Source organism: Bos javanicus, chromosome 12 (assembly GCF_032452875.1).
Source record: "Bos javanicus breed banteng chromosome 12, ARS-OSU_banteng_1.0, whole genome shotgun sequence".
Lineage (NCBI taxonomy): Eukaryota > Metazoa > Chordata > Mammalia > Artiodactyla > Bovidae > Bos > Bos javanicus.
The window spans coordinates 52,326,990-52,353,607 of record NC_083879.1 but is presented as its reverse complement, the minus strand read 5'-3'; the positions used below and the strand labels follow the sequence as shown (position 1 = coordinate 52,353,607).

Here is a 26,618-nt window from a genome sequence, read left to right as displayed (position 1 = left end):
TTATGGTTTCATTTGTTGTATTTAATTTTTAAATATTGATGACAAGTTCTTCATTATTTTTCTTTATACATTTTTGCTTTATATAGTCAGATAGGGACCTTTGTCTACCATATGAATTGGAATCAGTTTTTTTACTTGTCACCGTGATTGAGATTGCTTTGAATTTAGAGATTGATTTGAGCATGATGGTTATAGTACTGCTGGGATGATTAAATGAGGAATATACATGTAGAGCCGGGTACAAGTAAATGCTCAATGTATTTTAGTTATTAAAAGTATGGCACATGACTTCTTAAGGATTACTTTATTCTAACTCTTGACATTGTTATTCAGTCTTGGTCATCTAATTTCTCAACCTGTCCATAGCTTAGAAGTGGCAAAAATTTTAAAAAAGTTACATATCCTGTGAGTTCATTTTTTGATTAGACAGACCTGTACCACATCTAAGTGTAAGTGATCAGAGAATAAGGTGGACTAAGAATAAGAGATGAAGTGAATGAGATATAACCTTGTGTTTGAGGATCTAGGTCTGCTCGGAAAGACAAACATAAAAAATAATTATTTGATTCCCACAGATTTGCTCTTTCATTTTATGGTCTTGTAGCACTTTATGTTCTTCACAATTCTGTCATAGTTGTATATTTATACTTTTCAGTATGGTTATTTGATTAATGTCTATTTTTCTTGCTAACTTTCAAGCTTTATAATTGTCGCTTATTATCATAGTCCTCCATGTCTAGAGCAGAGATTTGAAAACTGTAATCTGATGCCTTAACTTCTCAGTGGCCTGTTTCTGTATGGCCCTTCAAACTAAGGATGTATATTATATTTATAAAAGGTTATTTTTTAAAACTATGAACCATGCTGTGTAGAGCCACCCAAGACAGGTCATGGTGGAGAGTTATGACAAAATGAGGTCCACTGGAGAAGGGAATGGCAAACCACTTCATTATTCTTGCCTTGAGAAGCCCATGAACAGGATGAAAAGGCAAAAAAGATATGACACCGAAAGATGAACTCCCCAGGTCATACGTGCCTAATATGCTACCGGAGAAGAGTGGAGGCATAACTCCAGAAAGAATGAAGAGATGGAACGAAAGCAAAAACAATGCCGAGTTGTGGATATGATTGGTGATAGAAGTTAAAGTCTGATGCTGTAAAGAACAGTATTGCAGGGGAACCTGGAATGTTAGGTCCATGAATCAGAGTACAGTGGAAGTGGTCAGACAGGAGATGGTAAGAGTGAACATTGACATTTTAGAAATCAGTGAACTAAAATGGACTAGAATGGGCGAATTTAATTCCAATGACCATTATATCTACTACTGTGGGCAAGAATCCCTTAGAAGTAGCCCTCATAGTCAACAGAAGAGTCCAAAATGCAGTTCTTGGGTGCAGTCTCAAAAACAACAGAATGATGTCTGTTCATTTCCAAGGCAAACTATTTAGTATCACAGTAATCCAAGTCTATGCCCCAAAGAGTAATCCCGAAGAAGCTGAAGTTGAACGGTTCTATGAAGACCTACAAGACCTTGTAGAAATAACAGCAAAAAAAGATGTCCTTTTCATCATAGTGGACAGGAATGCGAAAGTAAGTAGTCAAGAGATACCTGGAGTAACAGGCAAGTTTGACCTTGGAGTACAAAATGAAGCAGGGAAAAGGCTAACAGTTTTGCCAAGAGAAAGCACTGGTCATAGCAAACACCCTCTTCCAACAACACAAGAGAAGACTCTACACATGGACATCACCAGATGGTCAGTACTGAAATCAGATTGATTATATTCTTTGCAGTCGAAGATGGAGAAGCTCTATAGAGTCAGCAAAACAAAATCGGGAGCTGTCTGTGATTCAGATCATGAACTCTTTGCAAAATTCAAACTTAAACTGAAGAAAGTGGGGAAAACCACTGGACCATTCAGGTATGACCAAAATCAAATCCCTTATGATTATACAGTGAAAATGACAAATAGATTCAAGGGATTAAATCTGATAGACAGAGTGTCTGATGAACTATGGACAGAGGTTCTTGATATTGTATAGGAGATGGTGATCAAATCCATCCCTGAGAAAAATGCAAAAAGGCAAAATGGTTGTCTGAGGAGGGCTTACAAATAGCGGAGAAAAGAAGAGAAGGAAAAGGCAAAGGAGAAAAGGAAAGATATACCAATCTGAATGCAGAGTTCCAAAGAATAGCAAGGAGAGATAAGAAAGCTTTCCTCAGTGATCAGTGTGAAGAAATAGAGGAAAAAAATAGAATGGAAAGACTAGAGATCTCTTTAAGAAAATTAGAGATACCAAGGGAATCTTCATGCAAAGATGGGCTCAATAAAGGACAGAAATGGTATGGACCTAACAGAAGCAGAAAGTGTTAAGAAGAGATGGCAAGAATACACAGAGGAACTATACAAAAAAGATCTTTATGACCCAGACAACCATGATGGTGTGATCACCCTCCTAAAGTGAGACATTCTGGAATGCGAAGTCAAGTGGGTCTTAGAAAGCATCACTATGAACAAAGCTAGTGGAGGAGATGGAATTCCAGGTGAGCTACTTCAAATCCTAAAAGATGATGCTGTGAAAGTGCTGCACTCAATATGCCAGCAAATTTGGAAAACTCAGCAGTGGCCACAGGACTGGAAAAGGTCAGTTTTCATTTCAATCCCAAGGAAAGGCAGTGCCAAAGAATGTTAAAACTGCCACACAATTGCACTCATCTCACACGCTAGTAAAGTAATTCTCAAAATTTTCCAAGCCAGCCTTCAACTGTACATGAACCAAAAACTTCCAGAGGTTCAAGCTGAATTTAGAAAAGGCAGAGGAACCAGAGGTCAAATTGCCAACTTCCGTTGGATCATAGAAAAAGCAAGAAAATTCCAGAAAAACATCTACTTCTGCTTTATTGACTATGCCAAAGTCTTTGACTGTGTGGATCACAACAAACTGTGGAAAATTCTGAAAGAGATGTGAATACGAGACCACCTTACCTGCCTCTTGAGAAATCTGTATGCAGGTCAAGAAGCAACAGTTAGCACTGGACATGAAACAGCAGACTGTTTCCAAATTGGGAAAGGGGTATGCCACCCTGCCTATTTAACTATATGCAGAGTATGCTGGGAAGGATGACTCAAAAGCTGGGATCAAGATTGCTGGGAGAAATATCAGTAACCTCAAATATGCAAATGACACCACCCTTATGGCAGAAAATGAAGAGGAATTAAAGAGAGTCTTGATGAAGGTGAAAAGAGGAGAGTGAAAAAGTTGCCTTAAAGCTCAATGTTCAAAAAACTAAAATCATGACATCCGGTGCCATCACTTCATGGCAAATAGATGGGGGGAACGATGGAAATAGTGACAGACTTTATTTTCTTGGGCTTCAAAATCACTGCAGATGATGACTGCATTCATGAAATTAAAAGATGTTTGCTCCTTGGAAGAAAAGCTATGACGAACCTAGACAGCATATTAAAAAGCAGAGACATTACTTTGCTGACAAAGGTCCATCTAGTCAAAGCTATGGTTTTTCCAGCAGGCATGTATGGATGTGAGAGTTGGATTATAAAGAAAGCTCAGTGCTGAAGAATTGATGCTTTTGAAATTGGTGTTGGAAAAGACTTTTGAGTCCCTTGGACAGCAAGGAGATCAAAGTCAGTAATGAAAATCAGTCCTGAATACTCATTGGAAGGACTGATGCTGAAGCTCAAGTACCTTGGCCACCTGATGAGAAGAACTGACTCATCTGAAAAGACCATGATGCTGGGAAAGATTGAAGGCAAGAAGAGAAGGGGACAACAGTGGATGAGATGGTTGGATGGCATCACCAACTTGATGGACATGAGTTTGAGTAAGCTCCAGAAGTTGGTGATGGACATGGAAGACTGGTGTGCTACAGTCCATGGGGTTGCAGAGTTGGAAAAGACTGAGACTTAACTGATTTTTTTAGAAGAGTGACATAGACTTATGTAGCCCCCAAAGCCTAAATTATTTACAACCTAGCCCTTTTCAAAAAGTTAGTTGATTCTGCCATAGAAGGAATGTCTGGGGCATAGTTGGTGTTTAAAAAAATATTTGAATGAATTCTAACACAAATAAGCTTTAAGTGAGATATTTACAGGCTTTGAAGAGATAATGACTTACCCGGAAAAAGTTCTAAGTGTTTTCACAGGAAATGACCTTTGAGCTGAGTTTTTGAAGGAGTTTCTCTCCAGATGAGATAGGAAGAGGCATCTGATAAATGAGATATAGAGATACAGGTAGAGCAAAGATGAGCAAAGGCCCTGAACCTGCGAAAGGGCAGAGGATGTTCAGAAAGCAGAGGGAATTTGAATTCAGGTGGAATGTAATTTGCATAGAGGGAATGAGCTTGGAGGAAGTAGGGAGCCCTTTTGTGACTGACTGTATCTTGCTAAGCAGTTTTGTTCCTTTGAAGACCTTGGAAAGGCATTAGAGGTTTGTAGTTTGTAAGTCATAGGGTCAAATATCAGAGAAGACAATGGCACCCCACTCCAGTACTTTTGCCTAGAGAATCCCGTGGACGGAGGAGCCTGGTAGGCTGCAGTCCATGGGGTCGCTAGAGTCGGACACAACTAGAGTCGGACACAACTGAGCGACTTCACTTTCACTTTTCACTTTCCTGCATTGGAGAAGGAAATGGCAACCCACTCCAGTGTTTTTGCCTGGAGAATCCCAGGGACGGGAAGCCTGGTGGGCTCCCGTCTATGGGGTCGCAGAGAGTCGGACACGACTAAAGCGACGCAGCAGCAGCAGCAGGGTCAAATATATAGTCTGAGAAGCTGATTTGTAGCAATGAGAGGATATTGATTGAGTCTAGCAATGAGTGAGGGAGGTCTTGGCTTAGAATGTGGTTAGAACACTTTCTTTGGTCTGTTGAATGAAAGTATTGGTGGTGAGGATGGACAGGAGGGACTAAAATCAGAAAAAAATTAGAATTAACGAATAACAGATAATTACAGCTAAGAAATACTCCTGCCACCACTGCCTCTTTTTGCAGAAAGGAAATGAAGAGAGCATTTATTGGTGGTTCCTAAATTAAATGTTATTTTTGTTGCTGTTATATTTTATCATACCTTTGTATATTCACTTGGATTAGTTTGTGTTACGTATTTTTTTTAATGGGGAAGTAAAATTACCAGTTTTTTAGACATGGGAATAATCTAGATGAAAATGATAGACTGATCTTTTAAATAGGGTTTGGAGTTGAAAATATGGCGACCGCAATGGACGAGGACCTGGAAGAGGAGCTGGATGAGAAGGATGAGAAGTCCATGATGTGTCCTCCAGGCATGCACAAGTGGAAGCTGGAGCAGTGCATGGTGTGCACTGTATGCGGAGACTGCACGGGTTACGGGGCCAGCTGCGTCAGCAGCGGGCGTCCAGACAGAGTCCCTGGAGGGTAAGAGGACGTGCAGTACTCGAGAGAGGAAATAGTAGTGGAAAATATGCCAAACCCTTTTTCACAGTTATGCTAGAGTGTATTCTGTTGTGTTGTTTCTTACAAAGCATATTGGCATACACCTATAATTCTTATATTTATTTTCTATCGTAATAATTTCTAAGTCATGCTTATTTTATTTAAGGTGCTTCTCTTTCATTTAATTTGTTTAAACCTTTATTATTCGCCCCCCAGTCCTCAGTTCATTTTATTACTTAAATTTTTATTTCACGAAAAAATGTACATAGGTTTTTATATATTGATGAATCTGTTTCTATGGAGTGTATCCCCAGGACTATTATTGCTTGTTTAAAAAATTTGTTTTTTTGTTTTGTTTTTGATGGTTGTTTTTGTTTTGTTTTGTTTTAATTAATTTATTTATTTTAATTGGAAGCTAATTACAATATTGTGGTGGTTTTTGCTATACATTGACATGAATCAGCCGTGGGTGTACATGTGACCCAACATCCTGAAGCCCTGTCCCACTTTATTCCCCACCCCATCCCTCTGGGTTGTACCAGAGCAACAGCTTTGAATGCCTGCTTCATGCATTGAACTTGCACTGGTCATCTGTTTTACATAGGATAATATACGTGTTTCAGTGCTATTCTCTTATATGGTACCAACCCTTGCCTTCTCCCACATAGTCCAAAAGGCTGGAGTTGGTGATGGACAGGGAGGCCTGGCGTGCTGCGGTCTATGGGGTTGCAAAGAATCAGACACGACTGAGTGACTGAACGGAACTGAATTGATTAGTTTTAGAATGGATTTCTATGGTATTAATTAATTCCATTCAGTAACATGATGTGTTTTTCTACTTATTCAGATTTTATTTTTATTTTTATCTTTACATCTGTATCTCTTTTGCTATCTTACATATAAGGTTGTTGTTACTGTCTTTCTAAATTCCATATATATGTGTTAATATACTGTATTGGTGTTTCTCTTTCTGACTTACTTCACTCTGTATAATAGGCTACAGTTTCACCCACCTCATTAGAACTGATTCAAATGTATCCTTTTTTATAGCTGAGTAATATTCCATTGTGTATGTGTGCCACAACTTCCTTATCCATTCATATGCCCGTGGACATCTAGGTGGCTTCCATGTCCTAGCTGTTGTAAACAGTGCTGCAGTGAACATTGGTGTTCATGTGTCTCTTTCAATTCTGGTTACCTTGCTGGTTATTTCTTTAAAAAGATGAATGGTTTCTGTTTTCGCTAATAGCAGAAGGCACACTTTTGAAATACTGCCGTAGTGGCTCATACAGTTCTTTAATGTTGTCAGCTCAGTGAATGTAAAGTGATATCACATCATTATTTTCATTTATATTTCCATGACTCACATTTCTCCTGGCTTTTTAAATATACTCTTCTGTGAGTTTTTTCTTTAAAATCTTTGTCTGTGTTAACAATTGGAAGGTGTTCTATGAATATTCTTAGTATTAACCATTTTCTGTTTTCTGTCCAAATAGTGTTTCCCAATTTACTAATGATCATTTAGCTAAATTAGCCTATATTCTATTATTCAGAAGCACTTAACATTTTTTATAAGCAAATATGTATGTCTTTGAAATTTTTGAATTTTCTATCTAGACCAGAAAGGTGTCTCGATTTCTAGTTGATTATATGATACCTTAAATATTCTTCTAAAACCTGTTTTATTTCCTTAGGTTTTAATGTCAGTAGAAATGGTTTTGATGTGGGGTAGATATCCAACTTTATTTTCTTACCTATTTTGTAGTCCATTGTACAGTCATTACATTTGAATTGGCTACCAGATTTATCATTTATTATATTCCCTTATATATAACAACCTATTTCCTCGGACTTCCGTTGTTTAACGATCCAGCCTTATGCTAATATTATGTGGTTTATATTTTGTATAGTAAGGTTAGCTCCTCTCAGTGTCTTTTTTATCATTTGGGGGACTATTCTTAGTTAATTATTCTATTATTTGGGGGACTATTATTTTATCATTTGGGGGACTATTCTTATATTAATTAAAATATAACTTTAATTGAAGTTATCACCGACTCAATGGACATGAGTTTGGCTAAACTCTGGGAGTTGGTGATGGATAGGGAGGCCTGGCATGTTGCGGTCCATGGGGTTGCAAAGAGTCGGACATGACTGAACAACTGAACTGAACTGAATTGATTAGTTTTAGAATTGATTTCTGTGGTATTAAATAATTCCATTCAGTATCATGATGTGTTTTTCTACTTATTCAGATTTTATTTTTAATTGGAGTAGAGTTGATTTATAATGTTTGTGAGTTTCAGGTGTACAGCAAAGTGAATCTGTTATATACATATCCACTCCTTTTTAGTTTCTCTTTTCATATAGGCTTTCAGAGTATTGAGTAGAGTTCCCTATACAGTAGTCCTTATTAGTTAGTTATCTGTTTTATATGTAGTAGTATGTATGTGTCAATCTTCTAATTTATCCCTCTTCTCCTTACCCCCTAATAAGTTTATTTTCTGTATCTATAATTCTGTTTCTATTTTGTAGATAAGTGCATTTGTAGCCTTTTTTTTAGATTCCACATAAAATTGATATCATATATTTATCTTTTTCTGACTTAAACTATTATTTTAAAACAGGTCATGAATTTCTTTAATACACGGATCTCTGCCTTCATTTGTAGTCTTTTTCTAAGACTTCTTTATGGCCAGATATCTATTAATTTGTGTTGAATATGAGTTTGTTCTGTGTGGAATTATCAGAGATCATACTGAATACTCAATTAGTGGCATGTAGTTTTATTTTAATTAATAAAGTGTTCCAACTTTAGAAGTTCTAGGAACTGTTACTTCTAGAGTTGCATTATGCTTGTTATATTTATCCTTTTTATTCTTGTTGGGTCTCCCCCCTCCCCGCCTCCAGAATTCTGTTGTATTATCATTTTAAAGTTATTATGTGGATTTGTCAGAATCAGAATGCAGTTTTCCCCCTAAAATGTTGGATAGAATTTTAGTTGTTGTTTATAGCTAATACAATGGGATATCCTTTGGGAGATGAAATTAATTATCATACATCTTTGTATTATGATAGATCTTATCTTTCTAAGATCAGATTATTTATGATAATTAGCTAACTTTGGGAAGTAGGGGGAATCCTTTGAAGAAAAACTCAGTGAGACTAGCCGCTTCTTGATCTCTGGCTTCCTTATTTGACACCTTGTTAGTACTTAGGTGCTTCTTCCCAAGTAATGTCTGGATCTCCTATGAGTATATTTCTGGGTTTATAACTTGGCCTAACATAGTTAATTAGATCATGTGTGTATAATAGGCTGTTTCTTTTAGGCTATTGGAATATTCCGATTTTTTAAGAATAAATTTTCTTTGCATTTTTAGCCTGTGTGAAAAAATATTTGGCTTTCTTTGTTAAAGGATAATATTTCTTCTAGAAAATTATATGTTTGGGTCTGTTTGCTCTATTTAAACCCCTAACTTGTTTATTTTAAAATATAATTTGGATAAAAGAAAGACTCTGTGTTGTTTTGTTTTTTTTTAATTGGGATTGAAATTTAGCTTTCTGGATTTCTCCCAAGCTATATTTCCATTTAAAACTAAGTGTTCCCAATCTCTGAACTTAAGCTGTTGATAAATATCATAAATTAATTTCTGAATTCCTTGGTCCTTCTTGAAGTTAATTCTTATTCTTTATATACTTTTTCCCAGAGATATACTGTCAATTTCCAATAATTTTTTATAGATTCAAATGGACAGTATCTAACCACATACAGTAATTTCTTTATTAGTGAAACTGAAATAAATACATGAATAAAGTCAGCCTAGGAATAAACATGCAGAAAACTGCTATTACAAATGACTTCAAATATTACAAAATATTTGTAATATTTGTGAAAGGAGAGAATGGGAGATGATGACATGTAAAGGAAAGGAAAGGGAAGGAGACAGAATGCATGAAGCTGGCAGGCTGAGCTCACTCCCTGAAGGCTGCCCACACCTCCTGTAACTTGTCTGGGAAATAGCAATGTTGTTTATTTGCTGTCTGTTTAGTACTAAAGCTGCTGGTGCCTCACTAACTATGAAAACTTCTAAAAGACTGTAAATAGAAGCTTTGAAATCAGCAGAATCCATTTGTATTTTCTGTAGAAATATATTCATTATGCCTATTGGGTGTTTTTAGTATTGAATCATACCTTTTAATTATTCATCTATTCATACCTTTTCTTTAAAATTGACAAATTCTGGTCTTCTGAAGGGGTTGATTGCATTGCAGACTCATTTAAGCTAATCTTAAAAATGCAGAAAAGATGTTATGGAGTTTTAAGGAGAGAGAAGGACTCCAGCTAATAATTAATTTATTTGTTTTTAGGATCTGTGGTTGTGGTTCTGGAGAATCTGGCTGTGCTGTATGTGGATGTTGCAAGGCTTGCGCGAGAGAATTGGATGGTCAAGAGGCAAGACAAAGAGGAATTCTTGATGCAGTGAAAGAGATGATACCGTTAGATCTTCTGTTAGGTAGTAATTCTGATAGTTTAAACGATTCCTTGTAGACATGTTAAAAAACTAAGGTAATAGTCAATTATGTGATGCTGCTTGTTTGGTAACTGACAATTTGTCATTGATTAAGGGATGAGTTGCTTTTTTGCTAAAATTCTTGCAGTAAAAATCATTTGTGTTTTAGACAATGTTTTTGTTAGCTTATTATCTTGAATTTTATTTAGTTTTGTCATATCTATTATAAAACTAATTGATTGATTGTCATCATCAGCTGTCCCAGTGCCTGGGGTTAACATTGAAGAACACCTTCAGTTACGCCAAGAAGAAAAACGGCAACGTGTAATCAGGAGGCACAGATTAGATGAAGGAAGAGGTAAGATGTAGCTGCAGAGAAAATATGTATGAACATCCATTTTCTTACACTGAGACCACTTAGAAGTTTATAAAATAGGCTGATTTGGTACGAAATTAAAATTAGTAACATTCTAGTAATTTATGAAAGTAATGTGAAGATGTTTCGGGTATTTACAGTTGTGCTAATACATCCATTTATTTCAGTAGTGTGTCTATGGCATCAGTCAGCCATTTTAAGAATTGTGCCATATGACAAGCATCAAAAACTATTATCAATGGCAACCTTTAAAAGAAAAAAACAAATTCTAGGAACTCTCCTTCACCCATATTTAGACATACCTGCTTAACTATGAATGCCAAATTAGTATTTTAAGTTCTGCTTTCTTACTCATTTACAGTCATTATCATTTGGACATGGTCTTACCACTCTTCTTCCAGTTTAGTGCATAAGTACGCTTTTATGTATCTTTATGGAAAAAAGCTTATTCTGGTTATGTACAAGAAGGGTAAGTTAGAGGGTCTGCAGGTTTTAATTGCAAAGATAGATATATTATTTATTTTTTCCCTATTGTTCTTGACCATTTCTCAACCTGAAAAATACATTTAACAGTGATTATAAATATTTTAGTGTATATCCAACAAGCAGAGGTAAATATAAGTATTACTAAAGTTATTGTTGTCCAATAGATTCTTTTCTTTGCAGAATTAAGACATATTGTTCCAAAGGTCTATGATTTTATTTCTCTGCTAGGTAAAATCTTAATTAGAAATATTTAGTGATATTGTATATTTTAATATTTATTAGAATTGCATGATATTTGATACAGGAGATAAAACCTTTTACTCATTGAACCATCATTACAGACTTTTTAGGCATTCCATTTTTATAATATAAAAGGGAGTAAGTATAAAATGTGTAGTACACATAGTAAATTCTTTTTAATAAAAACTCAGGTCATAAAACATCTGCTTAGAACTTGGAAATTGTTCTTTATAGTATCTAATAAGCAATGTTGAGGAATTGATACAGTGAATATTTCCTGTTTGGCTTTGTTTACATAAAGTCATTCCCTTTAAATGATATTTTAATGAGAATAATGTAAATATATAGTGTTATTTACATTATATACATGTATGGGAAAATTGCATATTAAATGTTTTGTAGAGAATGTGGTAAAATTTAAGTTCTCATGCATAGTAATAAAGTAATAATTCCTTTTATATTGATAGTGTGATTTACTCAAGGTTAAGTATCATTGATGGATTTACCACCTGTTTTTTTCTCTTTTTTTTGGAGATGTTAGGTTGACTCATACAAAATCACCTACAAAACCCCCACTTTCCTATGTTTCAACCTAAGTATAGCAAATCCTTATGATGACATTTAATTATTTGCCTAGTGTGTATCTTAGTAAAATTTTACCTTCCTCTGTCAAAAGATATTCTCTTGGTACAGTATATTTCTGTACCAACAAAAGAATAAAAGAATATTGATTATGCACTGGTTATTCAACAAAACTTTGTGATTGCAGAATATTCTTTTGCATATATTTTAAAATGTATCATGGACCTTTAAAACGTATACTCTAACCCTTTCAAGTTTAAAAAACTCCTTTATTAAATATTTATGGAAATTAGATTATTGTATCTGTGCTTTAACAAACTTTCCAGGTGATTCTGAGGGTGCCGGAGTATGAGAACCGCTACTCTAGGGCGGTAATGTTCAAAATTTGTTCCATGGACCTTCACTCTCAGAATCACTTGGGCCTCATGCTTTCTGCCTATCTGAGAGTCTTCAATACAGATTTGAGTCACATGCACAGCATTCTAGAATTTTTGTTTGGCACATTGCTAGCGAGGATTATTAGTCTTGTTTTGTCCTCAGGAAGAACAGGAACGTCAAATAAATTTTTAGTGTTCCAGCTGCCACACATATATAGTTGTTGGCAGCCCGCATCACCCCCGCCGCCCCCACTCCCCAACCTTGGCTTCTACTTGATGCTTTTTAGATAACTAAAAGCAGTCTGTTGGTAATTAGGCTTGTTATTAGTTGGCTTTACCTATATTTAAATTTCAGGCTTTGGGGATTAGATTTAGTTAAATTATTTTATTTGATTTATCTATCTCATCCTGTTTACCAAGTTTTTGTTAGCTGTTTTGAAGTTGATCAAAATTTTTGAACCTAGCTCTAGTATTAAAGCCTTACTCATTAACCTCAGGCCTGTTGATGTGGTTTAGCTGCTATTTTTGACACAAACTCTTCTGTTGCTATTGAAACCCACAAAAGCAGTGTGGTCACTACTTTTTGATAAAGTTGGAACTTTGTCTTTAATTGTTTTTATGCTATTATTCTTCCAGGTAATACTTTTCTTACATATATATTCTTAGGTACTGATAGTATTCATTTACAGATTTTATAATCTGTAAATTTTGAGTTTGTGTTTTAGATGAGACAGTTGATTGATATGTAAGTCTCTGAGACTGGTTTAACAAGTGGAGTGCTTGTGCTTGTTCAGTTTGATTTTTAGTAGAACTCAAGTCATCAGGTCTCCTGGGTGATTATATGAGTGCTCTTGTGTTTATATTCCTTCTCAGCAGTCTGTGGTAAGGAAAGCTATGCTCAGATAATGCTGTCTTCCTTTCCTTCTTTCTCTCCCCACCCCTGCCCCCGCACCAAATATCAAATCAAAGTTTCATAATTGTGAACTGTTGATAAATGTGTTACGTCCTCTGCCTGGGACAGTCCCATTTTATGCCTCCTGTTTTCCTGGGACAGTCCTGTTTTACGCGTATGGTCTGGACATATTACTTACAGTGGCCTCTTTTGCTCTCAGTAGAGAGTCTTATTTGAGTAATACATTTTATAACTAGCCTGGCTATATTGCATGGTGGTTGAGAGTATAGGTTCTGAAGTTAGACTTTGGTTCATATCCTGGCTTCTTAACTTTTACCTGGAGTATAACCACTCTGAATCTCAGTTTCCTTACCTTTGAGGATTGCAACTGTACTTACTTAAGTAAGGATGAGGATTAAGTGATATGCATGAAAATACCTGACATATATACTCAGCCCTAAGTAAACATTTGATGGTGGTGATGATGAGGATGCTAGTGATGGTGGTGGGCTATTGAACAAACTTCTGTTCTCTTTGAATTTGATTCTTTTCTTGCTCTGGCTTCTACTTGGTTGCTTTCCTTGCAACCTTGGGATGCTCATCACAAAAATTTTGATTATTATTAACAAAACCCGCTACATCTTTTATAAAATAAAGTGATTCCATTTGATAAGGAAAAAATCAGTTTCCCATACTTACAAATTAGAATGTAAAAATAAATGTGTTATAGTCTCTCCAGTTTCAAGGGGATTGAGAAGTTATTGCTATTGACTTTTAAGCCTCAAAAGCCATTGTTTTCTTGATCTGACCTGTTGAATCCAGTATCAGCTGATCTAATACTATACACATTAAAGTCCTTTTTAAATAAAAATATTATATGACACACCTAGAAAACATGAGTAAGAAAAAATATCAATGTTAATTTTCACAGCTGATCTAATACTATACACATTAAAGTCCTTTTTAAATAAAAATATTATATGACACACCTAGAAAACATGAGTAAGAAAAAATATCAATGTTAATTTTCATCCAGAGATAACTGCTTTAGAATTTTGGTATACTTCTTGAAGTTTTTCTATATATAGATTTTTTGTTTAGATATTTTGTATCATTTCTTACTGTGATGTATATTGGTATGCTGTTTTTTCCCCTTAATGATTGCAACATAAATTTTTCTGTGCCTTATTGCAATACCATATTAAAGTATTATAGGAATTTAGGTTACAGGTTTTCTAAAAACATATCCTTTAATTAAATTATTACTTTATTTCTTGGTCATCTTCTAGTCAGGTTTTATACACTTCCAATTATAATCAATGACTGAATTTTATTTTATATGTTCGCTTAATGTTATGGTATACACATTTTAAAATTTTTCTAGCAGTTTTTTTTCCTTGCCTTCCCATTCTCTCTTTTTTTTTTTTTAACATTAAAAAGAAGGAAACTTTATTGTGTTTTTATGAAAGAAGGGTAAATTCCCACATTTTCCATCTTGGCCATTCCTCTAGATTGTTGGCTCCATAATATACTCATTATTTTTGTGGCCACACTTTCTAAACCCAAAATTTAACTCTATGATCTGAAACAGATAATCAAAATATTTAAACCAGAGTAGACTGTAGACCTACATGGACTCTTCATTTCTGGATATCTTTTCCTCAATTGTCAATGAAACCAGTTGTTGCAAATAAAGTAGATACAATGCAATAATAGTTCAGTATTTTTTAAAAAGATTAACTTCTTAAAAATCAATTTTGACAAAATAACAGATTACTCTTTACAGAAAAGTCCTGCATTCCAATTACCAATAAATTTTATGCCATGGGTAGGCTAAATTCCTCCATATTTTATCTTGAAATATTTATTAAAATACCCATCTTTACTAGTTTTTTAAAAGAAGTTATCTTTTTTTTAAAATTTTATTTTATTTTTAAACTTTACATAATTGTATTAGTTTTGCCAAATATCAAAATGAATCCGCCACAGGTATACATGTGTTCCCCATCCTGAACCCTCCTCCCTCCTCCCTCCCCATACCATCCCTCTGGGTCGTCCCAGTGCACTAGCCCCAAGCATCCAGTATCGTGCATCGAACCTGGACTGGCAACTCGTTTCATACATGACATTTTACATGTTTCAATGCCATTCTCCCAAATCTTCCCATTCTCTTTTATGGAACAAATGAGGTTTAGCCTACTAGGTATATTTCTGTATCCTACTCCATTGATATAGAGTCATGTGCAGATATCAATACTTATGTAAAAGTTTAGGCAGTTTGTTTACAGAAGTGATACTGTATTGAATATACAGTTGTCTGCAGCATCTTTCTCCCACTTTACAATACAGCATGAACATGTAGTATATCAGTGAGTATGGACCTGCCACGTTCTGTTTAATAGCTGCATAACATTTCATAATCTGTCTGCACCACAGATTATTCAACTATTATTTTTTGGTGGTCATTAAGATTATTTTCAGCTTTTTGTGGATTTTGCTATAATAAATATTCTTTAACTTGTAGCCATATGTAGTGGAATTTTTATTTATATAGTAGAGCTTCTCAGAGATAGACTATGTGGGCCAGAGAGTGTGCCTATTTTAAATTTTAACATGTATTTCAAATTATTTTTTAAGTGTTATAGGAATTTATCTTCTCAAGACTAATATGAGTGGTGTTTTCTTTTAGCACCATCTGCCTTATATTATTTTTAACTTTTGTAAAATGTTGATGAATGACGTTTTGTCATTGCTAATTTAAATAGCACAGGAGCACTTTTTTTCTTCATAAATTTTGTTTTAATGGCTTACCATTGTTCCTGTGAGAGAAGATACCATGGTTTTTTATTAACTTTTCTTCTTTTTGGATTGTTTTAAATGTTTTGTTACAATTGCAAGTTATTAACATTTTTGAGCTTAAATCTTTAAAAAAAAATTTAAGTTTTCCTTAGGACAGATTTCTGGATATATAATTACTGGCCCAAAAGATGATAATAATCTTAGGTTCTTGGAATGTATTATCTGTAACTTTCTGAAGGGAACTCCTACTTCCCCACCCTCAAGATTTGCTGGCTGCCCCTCCAGTGTGCTCAGTTTTCTCTTAGCACACTGGAATAATTTCTTCTTGAGTTTTGTGTAAACTCTTTCTCAGTCATTAGACTGTAAGCTTCCTGAGTCAGAGATGGTGTCATCATATTTGTCCAAGTGTTCCTAGGACCTGTGCCTGAGGTTGGTTAATTTAATATGTCTTTGTCAACTAATTGAAAACATTTTGTGGACTTCTCATCACTCTCTGCAGTGAGGCTTAATAGTATCAAAAGACATTAATTACCTCCTTTGTATATTTGTCTCCAAACTCATTTCCTACTACTCTCTGCCTGATAACCTTATACTCCATCCATTTCAGCTGTTTTTTGTTTTTTTTTTTAATGACCATATAGTAATGTTTATGTCTTCCTGCTTTTATAAATCCTATTCCTTTTACCTGGAATGCCCTCTCTTCTCTTTTTTCTCTCTTGGCAAAGCTTTTCTGTCTTTGAAACTTTTTTAGTTCACCCAAGTTGATTTGATTACTTTTCATCCTTCAAGATATAGTGTGTACAGATTTCCTTTATAATAACATTTATCAGAACATATTGCAATTCTTTGTTTTCATTCTGTCTTCCTTGGTGGACTGAATTTGAATAAAATCTGTGTCTTTGTCATTGTATCTGTGATACCCAGCATCTATGACATTGAAGATAATAAAAAATGTTTGGTGAATAAATGAGTGACTTAATTATGTAAGAAAATTATTTTAGTCCATGGGGTACAGAGTATTTTAGAACCTGGTAACCTGATAGTATAAATGGTAACTTAAGTTGAGTTTGAATGGTGTACTTTCTATGTGTGATTGCTTGTAGGCCTTCTGTGTTTATGTACAGAAAGGTCTCTAAAAAGTTTGAATTTATGAGAAGCTAAAGAACTATGAATATTATGGGTATAATGTTTTTCTGAAAGAAATAATATCTCAGGCAGACCATAGGAATTATAAAATGGTAATACAGCTTAATATTATTGTTATTTTAATATTTGCAATTCTTTTGTGTAGTTAGAAAGTGTCTTATATACTTTTTTAGAGTGATTTATATCATCTGTTTAAATCAATTGGAAAATAGGGCATATGGATAAGAACATGTTCTTACTTGAAATGTGTCTCATTTTGTTACATTTTAAAGGTGAAGCTTCTGGAGAAGGAAATGGCAACCCACTCCAGTACTCTTGCTTGGAAAATCCCATGGACGGAGGAGCCTGATAGGCTATAGGCCATGGGGTCACAAAGAGTCGGACACGACTGAGCGACTTCACTTCTTCTACTTCTTCTTCTTTAGTTTATATAATATTAGTTTGAAAATGATTGATACTGTGTTACTGGAAAATAATATTTAACTCTTCTATTAGCATTAAATTAGCATATTTCTATCTGTAGTAATCATAGGATATATTATTCTTGGTGTTTCATTGAATTGATGCTGCTTATGTTTTTTCCTGTATCCAGAGACATAATTTAAAAATATTTTTCTACCCATTTTTAATGTTTAATGCAGGGTATTTTGGTATTTAACATGACATTTTTCAAAGTTTATTACAGAGCAATAGTTTAACTTTGTCCATTGTTAGAACAATTAGTTATAGCTAAAGATTTATAGAGAATAACAAAGAAATTTAATTTAAAATGTTCAGTGTGTATATACTGTCAATTTCCTTTTCAAATATCGGTAACTCCTTAACTGTCAAATTTACTATTTTGAAATTTGTAAGCATTTTTGATATTGCTAAAGCTCAAGGAAACTGTAGTTCTGTTCTATAATAAAAGAACTAAAACTTTAAGGTATAAAATTTTATTTTCAAGCTAAACAGTAATGGGGAAAACAGTTTTTGAATTTTACTGAAATTAATTTGGCTATAAATTTTTTCTTACATAAGTAGAAATGACTGTAATCTTTGTCAGTGTATAGTGTTATGTACATAGAGGGGCTTCAGAAAGAAATCATTTTATGAGAGAATGGTTAATGTTTCAAAAATGTAACTGGGTTTAGATTCCCTTCTTTATCATCAGTGTGAAATTGAGCTTATCCTTGTGTCTGATTTTGTGTATGTGGTTACAGAAATCATACATAAAGTTGGATTTATCTTTTTAGAAAATAAAATACAGCTTACAAAATACTATTTTTATAAAGCAATGATTTTACATATATATATACACACACACGTATGCATGTGTGTGATATGTGATATAAATATATATATGATATATATGTGATATAAATGTGTGTGTATATATACATACACATTTATATGTGTATATATGTGATATAAATGTGTATGTATATAAATATGTGTATCTCAGATCATAAGAATTTTTTGTTTTGTTTTTGACAACCTGTTTTCTTTGACAAAATGTAGTTAGTAATCTCTTGGTTTTATATCAAGATTAGCATGCATATTAGATCTTGAAGACCTTGTTAAACTTTAATCATTAATTTAAGACTGAGTTGGTTTTTGGTATTTTAAAAGGAAATATATTTATTTTTAATGAATATATGGTTTACTAAGCGTGAATATATGTGATGTTAAAAGATTTGTAGGAAAATTTGATTTATTCTGTTTGAAATTTCTGATTATCTATTTGAGACTATTAGTAACTACCTAGTAATATTATAAGTATAAAAGATTAAAATTTGTACTTTATTAACTGTATTTAAGATACTAAAACTTGTGTGTGGAATGGTGAATAGGTTATGGTTGGGAGCGGGAAGTTAATGGAGGGGACTTGGGAGAAAAGAATGATGTCCCAAACTTTAATTTCCATGCTTTTTGGTTTGAATTACTTTTGTTCATTGTAGTGTTTTTATTTTGTGAGCTTCTCTATGCACATACAAAATGTTTCTCCTCAGGCCCCCTTGTATTTGCTGGTCCTATTTTTATGAACCACCGAGAACAGGCTCTAGCCAGACTCAGATCCCATCCAGCACAGCTAAAGCATAAGCGGGACAAGCACAAAGGTATTTGGTCTTCCTTCTCAACTAGGCGGGATGCTTTCCCAACTTCTTCCACTTATTTGAGTATTGCCTCTGGGAAAATGCACAAACCTAATTCTTCTACTTTGCTTCTCTCATTGTTATATAGCCTGAGGAGAAAGAACATGCTGAAAGTGTACTATTTGTCAATGACTGTCAATCTTATTTCACTGTATTTTTTTTGCTAACTTTAATAAAAAGAAGACATTTTACAATGTATCTTTTTCTTTTCCATTTCTTTTCAAATTTCCTAAGGTTAAGGAAAGGTGGAAAAAATAATTACGGCTCTCTGTTTTATATACTTTATTATCTACTGTTAGATGACTGTCACCTGGCATTTTGCAATCCTTTTTTCTTTTTTTAATGCTGTTCATGTGCTTCAGAATTAACAGAATTGCTAAATTCAGTGTATAAAGTGATAATGAGTTAACCTCTATGATGCTTCATTTGTTTTAATATAAAAGTTTATATATATAATACACATGATTTATTTGATATTTGAGGTTTAAAAGTGATAGATGTCAGTAAAGAGTAGACCTACTCTAGTCCTCAGAAACTCATAGGTCTCAACAAATCTTGAGTGACTGGCAATATCTTGCCGTATAATTGTTTGAGATTTGAGTTCTAGATTAATTAAAAGTATTCCTAAAGCAAGATTTGTTTAAACAAGAAATTATGGGTCAACTAAGATCAGGAAAGAATTTAATGCAGGGAACTTACAAATTTATGTATAAATTCTGCCTTGAATCCTGGCATGTGAACCAGCCACTCTTGGAGTAGTACAACTTAGATTTAGTATTTTCTTAAATGCCTGAAATGAACCCTGCAAAGTAGAGCAGATTTTAAAAACACATATTCTGTGCAAGTTAATCTAAGTAATATTTTTCTCTTTTTGGGGGGAGGGCTACTGAACTGTTGCAGATGAATTTTATTTTTAAACTTTCACATGCAATATATTGTAATCCATTTTATTTTTATTTGCCTGTTTCAGTCTGTCAGTTTGTCACTCAAGGCAAAAACACAAAACAAAACAAACCCCTGTTTTTAGTTAAACCACAAATAAAGAACTATTCAAATTATATTCTGCAGGAAAAAAAATTGAGATTAGTTTAAATCTAATGTGATTAACCATAGTAAAATTTGTGATTCTTTTATTTACTGGATGCTCTTAACAGTGCCATTAATATTTAAATCTAAGCAATACTATTTGGGGTATGCTATGCAAATTATTTTAGTTACTGCCAGAATTTCTGATCTCATATTTTCCACTATGCCAGTATTAGAGACGGAGAAGGCAATGGCAACCCACTCCAGTACTCTTGCCTGGAAAATCCCCTGGACAGAGGAGCCTGGTAGGCTGCAGTCCTTGGGGTTGCTAAGAGTCAGATATGACTGAGCAACTTCACTTTTACTTTTCACTTTCATGCATTGGAGAAGGAAATGGCAACCCACTCCAGTGTTCTTGCCTGGAGAATCCCAGGGATGGGGGAGCCTGGTGGGCTGCCGTCTACGGGGTTGCACAGAGTCGGACACGACTGAAGTGACTTAGCATCAGTATTAGAGAAGCTTTTATCAGGTCTTTTTCTCACCAATTATATGAAAGTAGAGTTCTCCAATACTTTACCTGAGGTTCACTATTTACATTTCAATAAGCAGTTTAAAACTTTTTCAGCTCCATGTTAGTATGTTATAGACAGTCATCTTTGTGTTTTGTTTTTTTTTTTCCAGAATTTAAAATAAATGCTAAAGAAGACCAAGGTTAGAGATTTAAAACAGACTTTTTATGATGTTGCACTGATTAGCTATAGAAACTTTTCAACTTAATGGGGTTATTTTTATGAGACTGTAGCAACCTCTTTGGAAGGACTGATTTTGTAGTATTACAGTGTAGGGCCATTTTTTTTTTTTTTAATCATCAGATTGTATGGTTTTATAGAGTGAAATAGTTTCATTTCTTTACCACCAAACGACTTTAAAGTGTGAGTAATATTTTATCAAATGGTGTTCCATTTTATGTGGAAGGTATTAACTTACCACTCACTGTAAACCCACAGGTTTGCTTTTTGTTGCTCCCTTTGCATTTTCTGTCCCTATCATTTAACCCCCTTGCCAGGCACTGCTTTTACTCTTGCTGCATATAGTTATAATCTTTTAATAAATTTCTTTTCCTGTGTAAATTTGTTTTTCCTCTTGGGTCTTACTCTATTTATCTTCCACTGAGAAAGTCACTGTATTAATTGCTGTGTTCTACCTTACATTTTAATTATGTTGGTGGTACAGATTGTAGGATAATAATGATTTAAATCCTATAGACTGTGACTTTCTTGTGGGGGTGTGTGGAGGGTAAGAACTATGGATTTATTGTAAACAGGAGTGAGTTCTAAGATGGAAAGTTGGAGAGCTTCTGGCTGATAGGAGAGAATTCAGAGAAGGTCCCAGGATCTGTCAAATTTTCAGGCAAATTTTGACCAGAGGCCAGTAGTGTGTAAGACTGAATCAATACATAGAACATATAATCCATATAACATATAGTATTTAAAGAATGTAACTATAGATTATAAACAGTTAGCTGAATTAACATTTGTTTCAGCTATTCAGTGCCTTAAATAGAAAAAAAAATTTTAGTGTACTACTCTTCGTTAGGAACATTCGAATTGTTCTAGAGATAGTCTAGAAGTGACTGACATGAAAATCTGAAGGCACTCACAAAATCATCTCTGTGTTTTACACCTATTTTCTGTAGAGAAGTGGTATGGTGTAATGGAAGTATGGCCTTTGGAATTAGGCCTCAGTTTTAATCCTGTTTTTCATTTACTACAACTGTGTGGCCATTCATAAATTTCTTAACCTCTTTGGTTGCAGTTTCCTTATCTCAAAAATAGGAATAATAATTCCAAACTGAATATGTTGATATGAAAATTAAATTGATATATATGTGTGTATGTATATGTATATATATATATATTCTTTGCAAATAAAAATTCTTCACGAATAGTAGCTTAAATTTTTCCAATTGAATTCTTTGCTTTCTCTTTTAGAATTATCTTAAAGGTACAAAATTTGAGGTTTGTTAAATGTGTGATTAGTTTATTTTATCAGAAGATTTAAGATGTCAGCCATTTGATGGTGGTAAAATATGTGACCCTTATTTTTGATCAATTTCTAAAGCTGCTCTACTATTTATTATTTTGGGCTGGCTACTTAACCACTCTAAAGCCTTGGTTTTCCCAACTGCAAAATGGAATAACGATATCTATATCATCAGATTACTAAATTGATTAGGGGGAGCAACAGTAGTGAATATTGACTGAGCACTTTTCATACATTATTGTACTTATTTCTCACAAGAACCTTGTGATGTAATGTGCCATGTTGTTATAGATGGGAAAACTAAAACTTAAAAAGATCCAATATCAAAATTTAAAAAGAAAAATTTTTTAAAAGAGAGAGAAGATCCAGCATTCAGTTTTCATAAAACTGGCAAATGAATATATAGAGCCAGGAATCCAATCCAAGTCTCTTAGGTTCCAGCGCCCAAAAACACTTATCTACTGTGCTATTTAAATTTTCAGTGTTTAGGCAGAGATACTTGGCAAATTGATATTACTACTGCTTTGCTGTTTTATTTTAGTGATTTTGTTCCAAGTACTCACTGTTTCTGTGATACATTCAGCAATATGCATGCTTATAAGATTAGCCAAAAAGTATAGATTTAAATTAAAATTAAGGGTAGAGTCTTTTAGATACTGAATCTTCTTTCCTCTGTGTGTGTACACAAATAAGCGTATATAATGTATATATACATATCATATTTTAGAGACAAAACTTTACAGCTATCAGAGTTTTAATATCACATGATATATGTATGAGCATATTCACATTAGGGAAAAGATAGATGTGCTTAAATGGGCAATTATAAGAATATTTAGGCCTAACTTTCCTAAAAATCTGAGGTTTATTTTATTTCTCTTCATTAATACTTTTCTGAATAATGAATTTGAGCAGGATTAATCTTGCTAAATTTCACTTCCTAATTTTTGAATTTGCACTATACTCTTGACTGGTTAGGTATCTTTTTGCTTTGATAAACTTTTGTAAATTTCTAAATTATTAGAATTGTACTTATTTTTTTAACTGACATAAAATTCCAGATACAAATATTAAAACCTCAGTCACTGCTGCTGCTAGTGATCAAGAATTTCATCCCTATTTTTTTCTTATTTCACCATCTATAATAATTGACAAATCATTTTTATAGATAAAAGTTTTGTTTAGATGAACAAAATATTTCTAGTATTATTTTTTTATTTCTAAATGAGAGTCATTACTACTCATTTAATCACTGTGATTTTAATCAGTAAATTACTAGGCGTTTTTTCCCTCTTTCCCTGATGCTGTGTCTCTATTGTGGGGTTTGTATCTATATTTAATCTCTATATTCAAGAGAGAGGGCAAAATGCCAAATTCAAAGGTGAAAGCTTTAACTAGGCATCAATAAATTTATAGAAACTGAAATTAAAGTGTAGCATTGAATATAGTTAGGTCTGGCACAATTAAATGAACACAGTTTGTCTTCTATGATAAATCAGAGTTGGTTTTAATAATGAAATATTTTTTACCAGTTGAGATAAAGCTGTAAAGTTTTTATGTATCTGTCATCTTATATAAATAGTCTTTGGAAGATGCTTATTACTTTTTGGGTAGGCCCTTGTTTATACTTTACTATTCCACTATCTTTCCAGGATGAAGAGTCTTTGAACTAAAAGTATATTGCATTTTGGATAGAGTGAAACTAAATGTGATTTTTTTTTTTAATCCCATACACAAGTACACATTCTTGCAGATTTAATTGGCAAACCTATATTAGATTATTTAGCAAAAGAGGAATCATTATTCTTTATCCTTTTATAGTAAAACCTCTCACTAATTCAGAATTTATGATACTTCAGATGCAGTATTTGTGATTTTTTTTTGAGTAAAAATTCAAAATAACTTCTTCCTCTGAATTTTCAGGGCCATACTTTTAAGGGGAAACCTGTCTAAAATCACTAGCTTTTCAAACCAAGGGCTCAAGAAATGAAGGATTCCTTCAGCGTGCCTTCAGCCTCTGGGTCCAGCAATTAATTCTTGTATGTTAAAGGACTTTCATGTTTATGGTACATTTTTATGTAATATAGGCCTATTTTGAATTATAATGTAGGTAACCACATTTTATTTATTGTAGCATTTAGTTTAATCTATAATCTGTTCTGCTTGAAGGTAATAAAACAATTTTTATTTAAATGTTCTGTAATTAAGACCTTTCCAGTAAGTCATATATGCCATGTGTTATTCCGAATTAGTGAGGTTTTACTGTCCTAGTGTTGTAAAGAGTTTAAAGCTTTTTAAAATGCTAAAGTCATTTAGTTATAGAAATGGAACTCGTAATTTAGGCCAGTTTTGTCTTACCTTGGATATTACTAAGATTAGAAATATTAGAGTAAGGAAAGTGTACATGAACATGAAATGATATTATTCTGTTTAGTATTCTAAAATGGGCAGTGAAAATACAGAATTATCTTAAAATGTGTGTCTGTAGATCCACACGTGTATCTGCATATTATAGACACTTACTTAGATTTACTGTATCACAAAGCAATTAACTTAGGCTAGCTGACCTGAAATTCTTTTCAGATTTACATTTATTCCATGTGTAAGGAATTTGAATCTTGATGATATAGAAGTCATATTAGTTCATCTGTAGTATTAGGCTAGGAAAGTTCAGTTACTTTTCTTATTTACACATTCCAGAGAAAGTTGTTATGTTCTGGAATGTGTTTTTAAATTTTATAGTTAAAATGCTAAAATATTTAAAGTTAATGTAGAAACCAGGGGGGAGGGAGGGTCTTAAAGCAAGTTTATGGTAGGGAATTTAAGAAGAAGGGAAGAAAGAAGGAATAAAAGCAGAGGGTCTGGTTGAGAGTTGGGGTTGGGGGCCAGAAGAAATCCACAAAGCAGACTGGCTGAGGGTCAAGGTGGGACAGATAAAATGATTGACAGGAAACCATTTAACTACAATAATTGGATGAAACTATTTGATCTTTATAAATTTTTTAAGGTTCAACTGAGTTTAGCAATACTGGTGGACAGAGTAGTCTTCCTAAGATGTGTTTGGGAAATCTAAGTGATTTGCAAGTCAGCTAGAATTTTTTTTTTTTTTTAATGACTAGCACTAACAGTATCACTAAATTTAAAACAGTTGTTAAATGACTTTGCATGCAGTTATTTTTTATACAAACTAAAATTTCCCATATAAACTTTTACATGTAGAATTTTGTTATTTCTATAACTCAATGACCCATTTACATCACATAACTGATTAGATTAAAAGGCTTTATCTGTAACCAGGCCTTATCTGTGTTTTTACTGATTTAGTAGTATTTTGCCAACAGAAATATATAGGTTATATTTTCAAAATTGGCTTCTTTGCAGGTAGATTCTTGATCTATCACTTCTAACAGCTACAGATCCTTCTCGCTTGTTCCTTTTAACATTTTCTCCTGTTTTTCCATAGTAAACTGATTTAAAATTTTATTTTGAAGATGAGTCATGGCTTAATTACAAATTATAACACTTGCAGATGGAAGTGGAGAACGAGGAGAAAAGGATGCAAGCAAAATCACAACATACCCTCCAGGCTCCGTGCGATTTGACTGTGAGCTCCGGGCAGTACAAGTCAGCTGTGGATTTCACCACTCAGGTAGCAGCTGGAACTTTAGGGTATAACTGCATTTTTACAATTGTGTTGAATAGCCTGTTTGTTTAGTTTAGACAAATGTAGCCTGTTAACCGTGTGTCAAAGCTATAGCGTCTCTCAGATTTATGAAAGCATATTTATTAGACAATCCTTTTTAAATCTGTGGAATGATTGTCTAGAGATCTGACTTCTTATTTGTCTTCTGATGGACTGATTTTATAATTCAGTCATGAAATTCCTGAAGATAATTTTAAACTATAATTTTCTAATTTTTTTATAAGCTGTACATAAGCTTTGTTACTGTTCAGTGGGAAATGTGCATCCATAAATTACTTTATTGAGAGCTTTTTAAAACATAATTTTAAAACTATTTTGTACCAGTACAGTGTATTAATTTTATAAATGTAAAATTTTATCTGTTGTTAAAGCATTTGCAAAAACCATACATCTTACTTCAGCTTTATTATGCAATATTTATAAGAAAATATCAATTTTTAAATTAGAAAACTTTTTTTAAATGTAGAAAGTATTTCAGTTCCTACTAAATCATTAGTATTTGGGTTATATAGCTTAAGTTGTACTATTCAACCTTTATAAAAATAAAAAATTCTTTCTTTGTTGTTCAATATATTTCCTTATTTGGTAAGATATTGACAGATTGACATTGAAAGATATTAAAGTTCTGACAGACATACTGATGTTGTACATAATTGTGCAGAGCTCAGACCCTCTACATATATGTAATTATCCTAGATAGGAGAGAGTATTTTGTATGTAGTTACTCATTATAAAAAGACTTAACAGTTGACTCAGACCACTGTTTTATTAAATGTTAGTGTTATTAAATGGCATTTATAAGTTTAAAGTGTATGTTTTAAAAACATTATGTATTTTTATAACAACAAAAATATTTTACAGAACTAAAATTAT

At 33.4% G+C, this 26,618-nt stretch overlaps 1 protein-coding gene across 20 annotated transcripts in view; it reads left to right on the top strand.

Annotated features, from left to right (window-relative positions):
- Nucleotides 1-26,618, top strand: part of MYCBP2 (MYC binding protein 2) — a 266,865-nt gene that overhangs the window by 83,645 nt on the left and 156,602 nt on the right. For 17 of the 20 annotated variants that reach the window (XR_009740049.1, XM_061435153.1, XM_061435149.1 and 14 more), the window contains exons 15-19: nucleotides 5,207-5,411; nucleotides 9,798-9,943; nucleotides 10,197-10,298; nucleotides 18,830-18,937; nucleotides 25,572-25,691. Coding sequence is in view for 17 of the 20 variants with exons in the window: in XM_061435153.1 (XP_061291137.1) it covers nucleotides 5,207-5,411; nucleotides 9,798-9,943; nucleotides 10,197-10,298; nucleotides 18,830-18,937; nucleotides 25,572-25,691 (681 nt within the window). In the remaining 3 variants the exon portion in view is untranslated. Of the gene's footprint in view, nucleotides 1-5,206; nucleotides 5,412-9,797; nucleotides 9,944-10,196; nucleotides 10,299-18,829; nucleotides 18,938-23,985; nucleotides 24,082-25,571; nucleotides 25,712-26,618 lie in introns of those variants that run through there. The other 3 variants (XM_061435145.1, XM_061435154.1, XM_061435155.1) reach the window with 3 other exon arrangements.